This window comes from Durio zibethinus, chromosome 2 (genome assembly GCF_047325235.1).
Source record: "Durio zibethinus cultivar Kanyao isolate XHJ-2024 chromosome 2, ASM4732523v1, whole genome shotgun sequence".
Classification (NCBI taxonomy): domain Eukaryota; kingdom Viridiplantae; phylum Streptophyta; class Magnoliopsida; order Malvales; family Malvaceae; genus Durio; species Durio zibethinus.
In genome coordinates this window covers 5,675,274-5,693,635 of record NC_143163.1, presented here as the reverse complement: position 1 = coordinate 5,693,635, position 18,362 = coordinate 5,675,274, and the positions used below count along the sequence as shown (strand labels likewise).

Here is an 18,362-nt window from a genome sequence, read left to right as displayed (position 1 = left end):
GAACCTAAGGGGTCAGTTTAGGCAAGATGATGATGACCTGATTTTGCCAGTCATTAGAGGTCGTGATAGTCAAATGATGGCCTACTAGTTCAACCTAATGCCAAAAAAGGCCAACAACGAAATGATGATAATACTCAAGCAAGAGAAAAATGGATCCTGAGCATAGAGAAGTTGTGTGTTTAGATAGATTTTAAGCTAGAGAATCCACTTATTTTCCTTGTCTCTCAAATTGGTCTAGCTTCTATGGCTGACCTTCTTTCATTTTCGACTATTCCCCCTTTTGGGGTCTAGTCTTACCAATTTTCTTTTACTTTTGCTCTTCTACCAATAGATGCTCCCATTGTCACTTCTATTCCTCACTGGTTAACTCTTGTTGAGATTACTTCTTTTCCTAAGGGTTCTCTACCTTGTTCTTCTTCCCTCGAGCTCATGTTGTTTTCAGCCATAGTTTTATCTTGAAATCTTACTCTTATTCAGAAGTTAGAGTCTTCTAACAGTAAAGATTCTAAAATAAGGACGGTTCTAAGGAGGAACAGAAGGAAAAAAGTATCCTTGCTGGGGAAAGTGATAGGGAAGAAAGGAATCCTACGGAGCATGATGAGTTGACTGAAGTTTCTATATATACTCTTTATGATTTTGATATGATCCCTAAGGATGTGATAAGAGAACTAAAGAGAAGGTTAATCCCACTTATTGTCCTAACATGTGTTTACCTTATCATGTCTGTGCTCTAATGACAACCGTTTGTTTTCTTATAGAAATGTATAGTATATTAATGCCAAACTCTTTAGATCGAGTCACCAACAGACTCGAGCCACATAAACTCTATGTATATTGGGATTCATTCATGGTCAATCTAAGGTTTTCAATTCATTTTTTATTTGTTTTAATTTTTAATTCTTATAATTTAATTATCACTCAGCTTACTCCTAATTTTATACGATACATAGTATATTTTATCATTATTTGGCAATGCTTAGATATTCTTCTTGATCTTCTTTTATTTAGAGAATTTTTTTCATTAAAAAGCACCTCAACGATAGGAAATGGTATTACATAACAGCTCGACATAATAAAAAATGATTTGTTGGTTGCCCAACTCTATAAAAAATTGAAAGCTACACTTACTTAACCTTTAAAAGTAAAAAATAAAATGAGGATAGTGAAACTGAGGTTGAGACTAAGGCTAGGGTCGAGACTTGAAAGATTATAAATAAGCCTAACACTTTTGTAGATGTGCCAGGAGCTCTCCTTATCTTAGATTCATCAAATCAAGATAAAATAATAGAGTACTCATAAAAGGGAGCTCATTATAGATGCCCATGAGTTGACCTCCATTGAAGTAATAAATGAGATAAAGTACTGAGGTAGGTGTGAAATTACCTCATAGGATTTTTTTAATCTATTTTTTATGTAATTTTTAACTTAATTTTATAGAGATGTTTGCCAACAAAGATTTCAATTTCTCTTTTTTCTAGCGCGCAACAAGGCCTAAAAAGGCCTAGGGTAAGAAGTTATAGCTCAGGGCCCTATCTCAAGGAAGGAATAAAGCCATTAACCCCATAGTGGGCAGACTATCAAGCATTTCGACCCACCATTCCCCCATCAGTTGAAAGACGAAGTCTATAACTCATCGAAAGCTTTCTTCCATAGTACCTTTTTTGTCAAGAAATCGATGGTTGAAGTCTTCTTTTTTACCTTGGACAATCCTAAGGTAATGGTGTTAAGGTCTGCTCAGAGAAGATTTGCATAAGGCTAGAGTTTACTCCTATTGATCCCATAAAAAACCTCGACGTGGCAAAGAGGTTCTGTAAGGTCGCAGCCCCTCCCTTTAGTAAGCATCGCTTGACTCTAGGTTAGTTTTTTCATTGTTCTTCATTTTTGTTTTTACTAAATCTGAGCTCGTCATATGTAGTTTAACAAAAGTTCCCATCTTAGCCTCTTGACAACACCAGCCAGCCTTTTACCACATTTATCTTGCCATGGCTTACCTATTAAAGGTCCAAAAAGACAAGGCCATCTTAAGTGAAAAGCACAAAAAGAGCTTGGACGCTCTAAGCAATGTTAGGTCCAACTTTAATGTGTCTCATAAAAAGAATGTTGAGTAGAGAAAGAAGAGTGACAAGTTGACAACCAAGTTAGAGGCCATCCTGATTGAGAAAGCCTTGACTGATTCTATGAGAGAGCAAGTTGAGCTGAAGCTTAATGATGCTTTGGTTGAGATATCAAGGCTGAGGTTAGAGTTAAAGGCTGGAAAGAAAAAGAAAGAAAAACTGAAAAAAAAAGCTATTGAGAACTTTAAGGCCTTCAGCGAATTCCTCTAACTTCAAGTGGAGTTCTTCAAAGATAATATGCTCGGTGCCTTTGAATTGGCAAAAGATAATGTGTGATTCAAATTTGTTGACCTCAATCTCGATCTTTTTTATATTTATATCAATAATATTATATCAAAGCTCCTTTAAATCAGCCTTAAAAAGGAGGAAGAAGAGGAAAAGAATAAGGATGAAAATAGGGCACTTGATGCTAAGCTTGAGGCCACTTTAAAGACCAAGGTTGAGGTGGACGAGGCTAGGGAGGCTCAGGCTGAGGTGGACTAAGGGTGTCGCTGTTGTTGTTACTATTTTTGCTGACAAATAGTTCTTTTTTTTTTAGCTTTTGGTAAATTTTTTATTTAACAATGTTGATATACAAGGTTGATTTTCATTGTGACCTCAGATAGAAATCATTTGTTGACATTTTTTGTATTGATCTTATCATTTAACAAGAAATCAAATATATTTTGTTTAAGTTTCAGTTCAGTTTGGTTTTATTATTATTTTTTCTTTATCTAAACAAGTTTAAGCGCAATTAATCATCGTAACATGAGTTCTATCGATTTACCTTTGGTCAGTTAGAAAAAATTAGTCAACGTTTGATTTATTTGAAATTGATTTGGCCAAGCCCAGTTAAATAGGCTAAATATTTACTTAATTACCCAAGAATACCTAAAATTAAATTAACCTGAGAATTCATCCAAGTACCAGGTCAAATTTTGTTAGGTTAGTTGGGTGTGAGCCAAAAATAAACGTAAGCATCATCGAATGAACATAATTTGTTTTGTCATCATTGAGTTTTGGGTTACAAGTGTGAGCTCGATTTAGTTCGAGTTACTGGTAATAGAGTTTTAAATTATTCACGTTTCACGTCTTTAGGATAATGTTACCATTCATATCTTGTAACTTGTAAGTCACATCACAGATGACCTCTTTAACTAGATATGACCTTTTTCAAGTCAGGGCTAACTTGTCACCTCGATCATCTACTCTTAAAGCTTCAACTTTTTTAAATATCAGGTCATCTTTCCTAATGTGCTTGTGTCAAACCTTTTTATTATAATATTTGGATAACCTCTATTAATAAGCTACTATCCGTGTTAATGTTATATCTCTATGTTTTTCAACGAGGTCTAGGTTGGCCCTTAGAGCCTTCTTATTTTCTTCTTTTGACCTTAATTTGACTTTTAAGCTTAAAAAATTGATCTCAACAGGTATCACAGCCTTCGTTCTGAGTGTTAAGTGGAATGGGGTTTTACCTATTGGTACTTTAGTGGTCATCTTTAAGGCTTATAGTATCCTTAGTAGTTCATCAGCCTACTTCCCATTTGCTTCATCTAATCTTTTTTTCAAGGCTTCTAATATCGTTTTATTCATCGCTTTGACTTGTCTATTAAATTGAAGGTGGATGACCGACGTGAATCTCAAGTTAATATGAAGCTTTTAACACCATTTCTTGAATTTCAAGTTTTTGAATTGTTTATCATTATCTGTTATTATAGATCGAGGTAAGTTGAATTTACAAACTATGTTTTTTCATACAATTTCTCGACTTGAGCCTCTATCGTAGTGGCCATGGCCTCAATTTCAAGCCATTTTGTGAAATAGTCTACTGCTACTAGAAAAAATTTTCCTTGACCCATGGCTAGGGTGAATGGTCCGAAGACATCCATTCTCACTGCATGAAGGGCTACATGCTAATGATAGGAACCAACTCGATTAAAGGAAGATGTTGCACGTGGAAGAAATTTTTGACATTTATTGCATCTTTTGACCAGTTTGGTCATATCCCTTTTTAATGGTACACCAATAGTAGCCTTACCTAAGCACTTTATAAGCTAATGGTTAAGGTTTGATGTGGTTTTCATATGTTCTTTCGTGAATTTTTTACAAGACATAGTCTACTTCTTCCTCATCAACATATCTTAAATAAGGTAGGCTAAAAGATCTTTTATATAGTTTCTCATTGATCATCGTGTACCGATAAGCTTTCCTTATTAATGCTTTAGCTTAGATCTTATCTTTAGGTACTATTCTCGTGGCTAGGTATGTCTTAATTAGGGTCATCCAAGTTTTTTTTTTTCGTGATTTATCTTATGAACTTTTTTTGGTACTTTTATGCACCAATTATTCTATCAGTGCTTAATCTGAAATATCTATTGTTATTTTTAAAGCCAACTTAGATAAGAAATCTACCGATGAGTTTTGATACCTCGGTATCTTTTTTACCTTAGCTTTCTCAAAATTAATCACTAGTGCTAGTACTTTATTAAGATATTTTTTAATTCCTTCTTTTTGAGCTTCGAACTCTCTATTTATCTGATCAATCACTAATTACGAGTCCTTATACATGGTTATATATTGAATATTTAGCTCGATTGCTAATCTTAAGCCAGGTATCAATGCCTCATATTTTGTCTCATTGTTGGATGCCTTGAACTTAAACTTCAAAGCTTATTGATATTGTAATCCTTCTGAGCTTATCAAAATAAAGTCAGCTCCTCTATTATGGTTCATGACCGATCTATCAATAAAAAGCTTTTAACTTTTTTAGTCTAGGGTTTTTTTATTTTTCTCAAATTATCCTTTAGAGTGGGCCGAGGTAAGCTCTACAACGAAATCTGTTAACATTTGAGATTTCAAGGCCAACTTAATTAGTATGTATAGGTCAAATTTACTAAGCTCTACTACCCACTTGATTAATCTTTCTGACATTTCTAACTTTTGTAAGACTTATTTCAATGGTTGATCAGTTAGTACATGGATCACGTGAGCTTGGAAATATAGCTTGAGCTTTCTGGCCTAAATGACAACCGCATAAGCTAATTTTTCTATATCATTGTAGTTAATTTCTAGCTCCGTTAATACTTTACTCATAAAATAAATCAATCTTTACTTTTTTTTTCTTTTTGGACCAAGATCGAGTTAATGGTCTAATTTATGGTTACCTTATATAAGTATAAGATTTCACGAGACCTCAGTTTAAATATGATAGATAGAGAGGATAAGAACTATTTGAGTTTCTCAAAAGATTTCTAGCATTGAGGAATCCATCTGAAGTTGGAAATGTCTCCAAAAATTCTGAAAGATGGCAAATATCGTTGTCAACCTGAACATAAATCTATTTAAAGTGGCTATTATTCTAGTTAGCCTATGTACCTCTGTTACCGAGGTCAATGTTTTCATGTTTAGGATTGCTTGAACCTTTTCTAGGTTCATTTTTATCCCACTTGTATTAATTATATAATTGAAAAACTTTCTGGATGTGATCTTGAAAGCATATTTGCTCAAGTTAAGCCTCATATTATATTTTTTTAAGATGTTAAAAGTCTCTCTAAGATTTTCCAAGTACTTGACCAAGCTTTTACTTTTGACTATTATATTGTTCGTATATACTTTCATCTTATGATCAATCTAATAATTAAAGACCATGTTAACCAACCTTTGATAGATCGCTTTTATGTTTTTTAATCCGAATGGCATCACTTTGTAACAATAAAGGCCCTTATCGATAATAAAAGCTATTTTTTCTCTTATTGTCCTTTAGTGTTTTGATTTGGTTGTAACTAGAATAGGCATCTATAAAGCTAGAAAAATTATGCTTGATACTATCATCGACTAGTTGATCTATGCTAAGGAGGGAAAACTATCTTTTGGGCATGCTTTATTCAGGTCACATAGTTAATGCACATTTTTCATTTTTCATTGTGTTTTTTGACCATGACCACATTGGCTATCCATTCAAGGTAATAAATCTTCTTGATGAAGTCTACTTGTAATAATCTGTCGATTTCTTTCTTAATAGCCTTTTATCTTTTTAGGGTAAAGGTTCTTTTCGTTTACCAAACTGGTTTTACATTGGAATTAATGTGTAGCCTAAGAACTATTATCTCGATATCAATTTCAGGCATATCAGATGGTGTCTAGGCGAACATGTTAGCATTATTTCTTAAAAGTTGGATTGATTGATCCTTGTACTGAAGTTTAGTTTTGATCTGCATATGTTTTTCAAGAATGTTATCCTAGAATGATATAGCTATAAGATCTTTTATTGGTTCAAGTTAGTTTTCATCCGAGTCTGATCTTTGATCAATTATCTCTTTTTATTCGGTTAGGTTGGTCTTACGTTGTATGTTCTTACTCATGGTTTTCTGCTTCTTCTTAGTTTTCATTGTTTGCATTTTTTTAGCACTCTCATTCTTGGCTAAACTACCATTCTGCTTCCTAATCCTCCCTTTCATTATTGTGACATAACACTGTCATACCATGGACTGATCTTCCCTAACCTATCCAACCCCTTTGAGTATTGAAAATTTCACTTTTAGATGGGGAGTTGAGCCTATGAGCTACATAATAGATTGGCTAGATTTATCTAATATCATATTATAAGCAGATGGGACGTCTACAACAATAAATTTTATGATCAATGTGATAGTCCTTAATTTTATCCCCAGAGAGATCGATAGCTTGATGGTTCCTTTCATCGGTACCTGCTTATTTTTAAATCCCACTAATGTCGTAGTAATTGATTATAGCTGGTTTTCACTAATTTCTAATTTTTTCATAGTGCCACAGTAAATGATATCGGTCAAGCTCCTATTATCGAACATGATTCTTTTAATTACATAATTATACATTACAGTTGTGATTACTATAGCATCTTTATGTGTGTGCTAGATTCTTTTCAAATCTTTTAGACTGAATAAGATTGATTCACTTTCCAATCTTTTTTTTCTTTGTTAAAACGCTTATGGCCATGATCATGCCTGAATTGAATTTTCCTTTGGTTAAGGTTGAGCTACTTCTAGTAATCACATTAATTACCCTAGCAATCAGCCTATTGTTATCAATTCAACTTTATTCTTATCTCAGCTCATCTTCTCAGACTTCTTCTTTTCTATTTTTTTGGCTTATTTTTCCCACTCTAGGTAGGTTCTCTTCGATCTTGTCTGTAATCCATTCTAACTTGGCGTTATCTTTACTATTGTACAAACTTCCTTAGTTGACATTTTCTAATTAGATCTTTGATCTCATTTTTTAGGTTAACACAGTTTTCAATATTATGGCCTATGTCTTTATGAAAAGTAAATCTTTTGGTTAGTCCCTCATTGTGTTTTGTCTTAGTGGCTTGAACAATCTAAGTTTAAAATTCCTTTCAATTTGCATCAGAATCCTCTTTCGGGAGGTATTCAGTGTGATGTAATTTATTTCTCCACTTGGGATTCTAGCTTTATGTCATTTCCTTCTTAGGGGAGAATCATAGAAATTCTTACTTTTTTTACGAGTGAGGAAGATGGATGAGCCTCTTTTACCTCAGTTATTTCTCATTGTAATTTTAACATTTATATTCTTTTCTGCTACAAGCAAGATATCAGCCAAAGTTTTAGGTGGCTTTAGTGATAAAGTCAACTTCAAGTGGTACTCTCTGTCATTGAGTCCACTTATTAAGGTGGCTATAGTAGTCGTTTGTTCCAAATTTTTTATCTACAGAGCTTTTGCATTAAAATGCATGACATAGTTTTTTAGGGATTCATTGCAACCTTGATGGATTGACATTAAGCTCAGGGTTGTCTTCTTCGGCCATCGACTACTTACAAATTGGGACAAAAAAGGAATGGCTGAGTTATTTAAAAGTTGTGATCGATATAAATTCCAAACTATTGTACCAAGATTGAGCTATGCCTTTAAGGGTGGTAGCGAGACTCTTACACATCAAAGTTTCATCTGCACCTTACATCATCATGTTAGCCCTATAAAGTTTCAAATGATTGAAGGGGTGGAAAATACCGTCATAAGTTTCTAAGATCGGCATTTTGAACCCTTTGGGAGGCATGGCTCTATCGATCTCTTCAGTAAAAAGTGTGGTCTCCAAAAATTTAAGCTTGTCCTCGAATATTGTTGCTTTTGTTTTTAGCTCTTTTTCCATGACTGCATCTGAGCTTTCAGGTCCTTGTTTGGTTGGGGTTTGAGATTTGTCTGTTTAGATTTTTAGGTGTCATGGTGTATGTCAAGTTATTACTAAGGTAATGGTGAATTGGGGTGTTGTGCTCTTTTTCTCTGGAGGTCAAAGAGGCTTCCATCTCTTCGTAACTTGGTTGTTTTATTATGGCTCCTCAGTTAGAAGTAATTAGGTCAGACACTTTCAAAACTTGTGATGGAGTTATGATTTGCAGCATCTATTTAAAGTTTGTATCTACTTGATCAAAGCCTAGAATTGTTCATGGTTGGGCCAGTTTGTGGTGGGACAAATTAGTCTGAATGTTTGCTATTATGTGTTTCCGTCCTAGTCGGGATGGCTATCTCTCATTCCTCTAAAGTTCTCTTTCTAGGTGTCATTATTTTGTGCTCAGCTAGTGAGTGGGAAAGCCCCCTATATGACACACCAAATGTTTGTGCGGAGCTTTGATCTAAAGGCATTCCTGAAAAGAAAGAAAAGAAGAACGATTAGAGGTAAAGACAGAGAATGTTCTCAAAGCTTGCACTCCGATGCACAGATTAAAATAAGTGAGGTCGAAAAGAGAGTGATGTGAAGAATTAAGATTAGATTCAATTTGTCTTGGTGGTGCCTAGATGTTTGTATTTATAGATAAAAAATAAGAAATCATCGGGGGATAATAACAACGTGGCTGGATAAACATGGCACTGAGTGTATCAAATCGACACAAATATCAAAATTATCCCTGGCTATCTATTAAAAACTTCTAATGAAAAAAAAAAAAAACACTATATCCTTTTAACTACCAAATGTCCCCAATTTTTTTGTTTGTCAATTATACGAACAGACCAAATCAAACTATTCCAAACCATAACCAAACAAATTTAATAACATAAGGAGCAATTTTTCGGATGGTAGATATTACCTAGGAATCGGATTGTCGTTGATTAAGAAGCCTATTTAAGCTTGATATGGAAGACAAAAAGGGAAATTTTACTACAGCCGCCGAATGCGGAAGAGAAGAAGCCGTCAAATGGGGTGATAAAATGGCCCTTTGCTCGGCAATATCTGGGTTTGGTCATTAGATAATTGTTTCGCTTTTCTTCGGCCAAAATAATCTAGAAATCTAGTTTCTTTTTCCACTTTGGGCCAGTAAATGAAGAAAAATTTTATTTATTTTAATTTTATTTACAAAAGATAATACAATAAAAAAAATTTAAGTTTTAAAATTTAAATCATAAATCCGGATGTTATCAAATAAATTAACTGGATTAAGTATTGGGAGCTTAGGCGCTATATTCTCTCATTGAACAGTAAAAATCAAATTCCAACAAAAAAAAGATGTAAAAATTAACACTCACACATCCATTAAATTTATTCGAAGTTTGAGCTTTTTTATTTGTCTTTGAAAGCAAAGATACGAAAACGAAGCCAAACAGATATTGTTAACAGCATGACGAGAAAATAAAAATGGAACACCTTCTCTGATTAATCATCATAATCAACTACGGCATGGTCGAAGATGTCAATCATGTCCTGATTAACGGGATATGTGGTGTTGGCTATGATACGTTGCTTGACAGAATCAACCAACTCGTCCGCTTGGTCACAGGCCACTTTGAACGCTTCCCATTTCTTCTTGAAGTTTTCCTAGGCAGCATCCGTGGCTGCCGTCCTCTGGCCATTGGCAGCTGCCTTGGTTTCGAGCACGTTAGCCGCGGCGGCAACAAATTCTTGATAGGCATTGTCTAGGCAATCTACAACCTTGTCCATTTATCTTGAATTGAACTATCAATAAAAAAAAGACGGCATTTATTTCATTCTTTTCAAAAACTAACACAATCAAACAATTTTTTTTTTTGCCACAATAAATTAAATTTTTATTGATAAAACCAATACGATACAGCACCAAAGCATCTAATTCTTCATAGAACTTACTCCTGCTAAATCTTCATAGAATAATAAAACAATTCCTTGGTTGATGCTTGATAGCATAAAAATTTAAAAGAAAAAGATAATTGAATTGACTGATTATTCTAAAATTTAATAAATCTCTAATCCCTAATCACATATTTTTGAGATTTATAATAATATAATATAATAAAAATATATTTATTTGCATCAATTAACTATTAAAAGATCGAATAAATTTGTTTAGAATAGATCAAATAGGCACATTTAGCATAAAAATGGATAAATTACCTTTAAATCAAAAAATTATTTAACTCAACGAAAGAGAAAGAGAGAGATTTCGTATCTGCATCGTCTGCTCCCTTCGAAAATAGTACGTTTTGGCCTTTTTATACTTGTTAAAGTACTCATTATTTGGCCATACATGTATATAATACCAAATTGAGACTCTTAATTGGGTAATTAATAAAATGATACTCAAAAATACAATTTCCTCTAATATTTAATTACAGTTTTAAAAAAATTCAATGTGATGATATAGATTTTGTTTGATTGATACTTTTGTCTTTTATATTGTTTTTTATTTTTTAATAAAATATAAAAATAAAATATAAAATATAAAAATAAAATATCAATAAAACATAACTTTAATTATCACTTTTCGATAGACTAATTATTTAAATTAAGAATCGGAGCAATTGGATAATAATTATTGTACTTTTCTTTTCTCTAAATCTTAAGTAATGTAATTATTTAAATTATTATACATTTAAATTTTATAATGTATGAATTTGATTGTTTAGTTATATTTTAATTCGTTAATTATTATTTAATGATATATTATATATGAATATAATACTTAATTATAATTATAATTTTTTTATACTTGTAATTTCTTCAAAATAATTAGTCTAAGTATTTTTTTTTTTAATTTTTGCTGAAGAGAATTGTCTAGGAAATCATGTGTGAAAAAGATGAAAAAAGAAAGAGTAGCAAAAAGAAACTTGTAGTTAAATTAATTATATTATGGATGAATATCATATTAGTTAACATATTCATAATTCATATATTGCATTAAAAACTTTTAATATTCAAATATCACATTTAATATTTTATTATAATTTAAAAATCATTCATAACATTAACCTTAAATTTAATAAACAACAAGAAAATGTCTATGGATAACCACTAAAATTGGAGCAATTAAAACCAGCATCTTTTAGATTCATCACAACTCCTAACTTTAACATGTGATTGTCTCACAAATCAAACTTAACATGTGGTTGTCTCACAAATCATGATGAGAATAGGGATGAAAGGAGTGTTTCATAGATAAAACATTAAATTACGTGTAAATCCAATTTCTTATATTAATGTACATTTTATTAATTTTTGTTTATATTTACTAAGTAAATCTTAAATCCTGAAAATGAATTTTTTTTTTTAGTGTTAATTTCTGCCTTCCACTAAATTATTATTTATTTTTGAGCATTTCACTAATTTTACTTAATATTTGATAATTATCTTTTTTTATAAGATTATATATAAATAGCAATCTTCCATGAAAAGCATATAAATTTCATTAAAAAAAAAAGAATAAAAGAGTTTGATATATACGCCACCCACCTCTAGTTAATTAGGGTTTCATACAGGATTTGTCAACCCTACATGTCCCATGTTAGTGGCTGTCAGGCTCTTTTATTTATTAATGGCATGAAGAAAAAAAACCCTCTTTCTAGATTTAGAAGAATTCATATTCTTGATCTGATATTTCGTTGATGATTTTGAAATAAGACCGTCGCAAATAATTCAAACCTATTTCATATTACATTCGTGCACAATATATCATTCATAATTAAAACCGACGAAATAATATGATAACAAATGAAAAATGAATGATCTATACGAAATTATAACTTGATGGCCTGGTTGAAATTTGGATTAACAAATATTACTTGCTTTGACTTGGTTCTAATATATATATGTATATTAGTTTGTTACTTGTATGATATACAAATTATTTTTATTTTATTTAAATATAAATAAAAATATAAACTAATATTATTTAATTATTTATATGTTCAAAATATACATAATATAATTAAGATATCAAATTATAATAAAAATAAAATTTTTAATTAAAAATATGACAAAATTTAAAAAATACGATAAATAATATTGAAGGAAAAAAATTTAAAAAATATTATAAATAATATTATTAAGTACACTAACAAAATATTAAAACAGAAATAAAATCGTAAAATAGAAACTAAATGATATTATTAAAGACACCAACAAATAATTTGAAATGATAATTATCACTTCAGATTAACTTTATTCAATTTCATCATCCTCATCTTCTCTTGTGATCGTCAATTAAATCTCATTTTGTACGATTGTAATTCAATTCAACTTATATAGGTTTTGTTTGATTGATTTATCTATTATTAATTTTTAATGTAAATATATGCTAGATTGAAAATATTTGACTGTATTTATGATTTTTACTTGTAATACAACCTTTAAGATATATCTAAAGGTAATTTGATAGATAGAGATGTTTTTTTTCAATTGAAAGCAAAAGTTTGAATAATTAAAAAAAATTTTAAATAAATATATCTTAAAAATATTTAGATAACCAATGATTTTTCGAATACACTTATTTAATCCATAAATACAAAATAAGAATTAATTTTATTTTAAAAATTTTAGATAATTCAATAATTTTTGAAATATATTTTTTACTAAATAGTCTAAAATTATGAAATATTTTATGTATTATTAAAAAAAGAAATTTTTAAAAAAAATTTTACGTGTTAAAAAAATTATTTATGTAAATATTCACATCATATTAATAATTATGTACGTTGTAATATTATATATATATATATATATATATATATATATATATATATATATATATATAAAAGAGAAGCGCAGGCTGCTGATGTCCTATCAAATTTTGATTCATTTTCTCTTTTTTTTTTTTTAATTTTATAAAGCTGTGTAAAATTTTGCAAACGAGGCAACCAGGGGTCCTGTATTGGGGAAAAAAGGATAGTGTTAAACTTCCCTTTTATGATGTCTCGGTATATATTTTTAGGAATTAGACATTTCGGGTGATTTCTAACCATTTCCTTTTTATTTATGTTATAAACCAATACAAAATTATAATAATAATTAAGTATTATATTTATATAATAAATTATTAAATAAATAAAGTAATGAATAAGTATATAATTAAATAAATAATATAAAATTAAATGAAATTATGCATTTGAATCTAAACTTCAACTTATTTTTTTTAATCTATACCATATATAAATATTTGATTGAGTTGATGCCACAAATCAAGTGACACCAATTTAATTGGTGAATTTATGTAAAATTTAAAATAAAATTTAAATAATAAAAGAAATTAAAGGGATATTTATGTTTTTGTTTATTTATTTTTATAAAAACACATGTATTTTCAAGAAACTATCTACTCATAAATAAATATTTTACACATTTTTTCTAAATCTATCTGTGAGCCAGATTATTTATCCATTTTAGTGAGTTCGATTGATAATATCTCTAATTTTAATTGTAATAACTTTCTATTTTTTTAAACAAATTTGTTTTTTCAAAATTATCTATCCATCAAGTAACTTCTTTTTCTTAAATCATAGTAATTTTTATTTAATTAATAATTTTTTCACATAATTATGAATGAGTCAAAATCCAGTCAGACTAAAGTGTGTTGAGTACAATTTCGAAAAATAATTGTAAGCAAAAAGAAACATACGAAAGTCAGATGCTAAGGTCAAAACTCTCTAACCGCTGTCAAATTTAATAATTTAAAATTTGATTAATTGGCATGATATAAATATTTTATAAAAAATAAAAATAATATAATTTAAAATTTTAATAATATAAGTGTAATAAAAATATATATTTTTTATATTTTAATATTGATATAAATTATAATAAGTAATTTTTATATAAAATATAATATAAATATATAAAATTTAATATTTTATATGACATAAATTCATGAATTATCGAGTCTATTACTAATTAATTTTTTTCATTTTATTTTTACTCTATAATCTCTCGTGTATATACAACAATGACAATAAACACACGTTGCAAATCTTAACAAGTAATATTGATAAAAAGTTTAATTTTAACTAAATCTTTTATGTTAGTCATTAATTTTATAAAGTAATTTTTCGGAGAAGTGAATTATGTAATAAATACATTATGTATCATAGCTAGTTGGGCGGTCATGCGTATGGTGCACATTACTACATTTAAGTGCGTGTGAAAAAAAATTAAAACCAAAATTTTATTTTATAAATGATGAAGTGATAGTTTGAGATGAAAAAAAGATAATAAATATTGAAATTTAAATTTTAAAATTATTAAATGTTATATTTTAAAAACGATTGCTTGAATTATATTAAAAAAAGTAAGTACAAAAAAAATAATGCCATATACTGAGATTTTTTTGTTTTCCTCATTCATACATGCATTTTGAAGGATACCTATTTATTTTTACATTTTTTTAAAGATAAAATTACAGTTTTTATCTTCAAATAAAGCTTAATTTTAGAAAAAAAAAAACTTGCTAATTGATATGAAAAAAAAATTGTATGAAACAATTAATATATATCATTTTATACAAATCATGCTATATAATTACATTATTAAAAAAATTAACTATTTATTACACATTATATTTAATAAGTAAATAATAAATATTTATTTTAATAAATAATTATTTTTTCAATAATATGATTATATAATACGATTTAAATAAAAAAAGACATATACTAACTTAACATAACCGTTTAATACAATTTTTTTCTCAATTCGTAAGATTATAATTTCAAACCAATAAAACAGATTGTCGAATTAACATCCATTAAATAATATTCCTGTCTCCGAGACATTATGGTTTTGGTTTGATCCTTAAACACGCATTTGGGACCTCAAAATGATACTACTATTATGTAGATTCTGTAGATTTGTTTTTGTGATCAAAGATAAATATTAGAGATTAGTTATAGAAATTTGAATTATTATTGAGTTTAAATTTTTAATTTCATTCATATCCAAATATTTAAAAACAATTAAAGTAAAAGGTGAAATTCCGAGTTGTTTTTGTGAACTCGGACGTATGTGATACCGTCTGGAGCACGCTCAGCAAACCTAACTGGGCAGCCACAATCCAATAACTGAAAAAAAAAAAAAAAAAGAATTTGAGTAGTCTATTTTCTTAGCATTTGAAAAGGGAAAGAACTCTAATCCCAACGAAATTCCTATATAATTTCTCCCCCTATCTCTATCCCAAAATCCCTACATTTTTTCTTTTCTGAATTTCACCACACTATATCAGTCTTTCAAAACCTCTTCTCTTCCTTTTTGTTTTGTTTCTTTCCTCAACTGTATGCCCTAGTTTAACATTATGAAGGAAGAACAGGAAGTCAACAAGAAAAGAAAGAGCAATATTCATCAGGAATATCAAGTATCGAAAAGGTTGGAGGAATTCGATGAAGAAGACGAGGATTTGCTGGCATTATCTTTGTCATATGGTTCAAGTAGGACCAAACTTACATTGTCAGAAGAGCCACTTCCTCCGACTCCACCCACGACGCTGCCACTGGAACAACAACAACCCCAACAAATAGTTTCCCAATCTTTGTCAATGCAAACACTGCTTTCCCAACCCCCTCCTCAATTCCCTCTCCAGCTATCCTCCTCCCATCCTCTTTTCAACGTTCCTTTTGTCTCCCAAGTCTCGTCTTCTTCCCCTCTCGTATACCCCCAAGAGCCTGTCTCCTCGGCTGTCGCTGGCCCTTCACGCCCTATACGTGTTCGGAGAAACCCTATTCAGGCCCCACGAGAAGGGAAAAGCGAGACGGTCCCTCCTCCATTTCCATGGGCCACAACGCATCGAGCCACGGTTCATAGCTTTAACTATTTGTTGTCAAAACAAATAGTTACAGTCACTGGTGATGTTCAATGCAAGCGTTGCGAGAGACAGTACGAGATGGCTTATGATTTGAAAGACAAGTTTGCTGAAATTGGGACTTTCATAGCGGAGAACAAGAATGCCATGCACGACAGGGCTCCACCTGTTTGGATGAATCCGGTGTTACCCACATGCAAGTTTTGTGATCAGGAAAACAGTGTCAAGCCGGTGATTTCTGACAAGAAGAAATCTATCAACTGGCTCTTTTTGCTTCTTGGGCAAATGCTTGGATGCTGTACTCTTGAGCAGTTGAAGTATTTTTGCAAGCACACCAAAAATCATCGTACTGGGGCCAAAGATCGCGTTCTTTACCTGACTTATCTTGGTCTTTGCAAGCAATTAGATCCCAACGGCCCTTTTAATAGATAAGCTTGATCACTTGAGTATTAGGATTTATCATTTATGATTTGGTTGATATTCGGAAGGATGCAAATCTCGGTTGCTTTCGGTGACTTAAGGACAGTTTAACTTGGTACCTACCTAGTCTTCTTTTTCCTATACAATCCTGTGTTTAGGATCTAGATTGTCTTAGGTTTTGTATCAATTCAGGTCTTCTGATCATAACTATTTATGCTGTTAAAACATAAACTACATTGTTTTATCATCATTTGGCAACAGCATTATTATTTTTGTTATGTGATAATTTTTGTTGTGTATGTGAATCGTAATTAGATATATACCTGATATTTTCCTGTTCCATATATAAAATGCCAAGTATATAAGTGGCAAGACAAGTGTTTGATAAAATATATATATTTTTTACCTTAACATTCTAGCTTGTTTCCTTAAATGGTTTTGGTTCATAAATAATGCTACACGATCCATTAACCTGCCAAATAATTGTTTGTATTTACGACCTAATTAATTAGTACCAACATAGGTCTGGGTATCATGCAAAATTTAGTTATATTCTATCTCTGCAGCTTTGTGCTAATTTAGTTGCCTGACAAGCATGAGGGTTTAATATTGTAGCACTACCATTAGTAGTGTTCCTTTTTTACCTTTTTATGACATGTTTCAAACAACAACAAGAGAGTCGGGTGAATGAAAATGAGCAGTAAAGGAAAATTTTAATGTTTTTGGAGGCAATCCTCCCTGTGTTCTTCATTCACCTATGCAACAAACAAAGAAGTGCTTGATCAAATCGTGTAACCGATTAACCATGCTGGATTGGTTGTTTTTCTTTTCTCTCTGTATAAATTCATTAGCCAATTATGTACAGAGGGGAATCCAAAGGGTGGCAGCCATGGGCCATGGCACCCCAAAAATTTTTTTATAGTAACTCAGCTCATCTAACATTAGTATCGACCCTCTCTTTTTCATTAACTTCATTGTTTGGACCCTTTTTTACCTTATGTCTAGTTTCGTCCTTGAATTTATAGATATATACTACTGTTCTTAGTTAATGTTATACTTCATTTAACCTTCTGGAGAGATTGTCAATGACTCGTAAGAATTCATTCTCCCAATCAGTAGCATATTTGAACATGGGTAGACCAGGCTACATAGACCAGATAGACATTTTTTTTTTTCTTTTTTTACGTGCTTTTGGGGGCAATGGGTTTGTCTTGTGTTTGCTTAGGGATTACCTGAGGCTTAAGTCTTAACCCTCTGGATAGTGCCAACGATCATAATGTATTGATCATGTTCGAATGGATCAAACACCGCTTCTTTGGTATTAAAAGTACAAACTCAATTTTGTGGGCGCATACCTACTAGTGGCGGCCATTTTTGGTCCAGAGTTCCAAACTAATCCATTAAACATAAGAGTTTTCCAATATTTAAGGCATGTGGCTCCCAATTCCCGCTAATATTTTTGCTATTACAAAGTTTCCCTATCAATATTAAAGGCAAAGTAACAAAAGTTCGTGGAAGCACTTGATTGTTATAGGCATATGTTAGCATCTCTTAATGATGTCAATTTTATCCAAATATGATGAAGAATTCAATTTTTTATTTTAATAGAAATAAGAATAAATATTAAATTTTTGAGATGAGAAAAGAGATAGATATAATTTTAAATTTTTTACTATGTACAGATATGAGGATGAGTAATATAGTACTTGCCCATATTTATACCATATTTATTTATATATTTAATAAATTAATTTTTTATTTAATACTATAAAATTTATTTTAAATTTATTAGAATTAATATATTTATATTTAAAATATATATATTTAT

The 18,362-nt window shown here is 30.4% G+C and overlaps 1 protein-coding gene across 1 annotated transcript; it reads left to right on the top strand.

Annotated features, from left to right (window-relative positions):
- The first annotated feature begins 15,610 nt into the window (after positions 1–15,610).
- On the top strand, positions 15,611–16,546 carry LOC111308060 (uncharacterized). Its single transcript, XM_022906410.1, has one exon. The coding sequence runs from the start codon at positions 15,611–15,613 to the stop codon at positions 16,544–16,546; it is 936 nt and encodes a 311-aa protein (XP_022762145.1).
- The last annotated feature ends 1,816 nt before the right edge of the window (positions 16,547–18,362 follow it).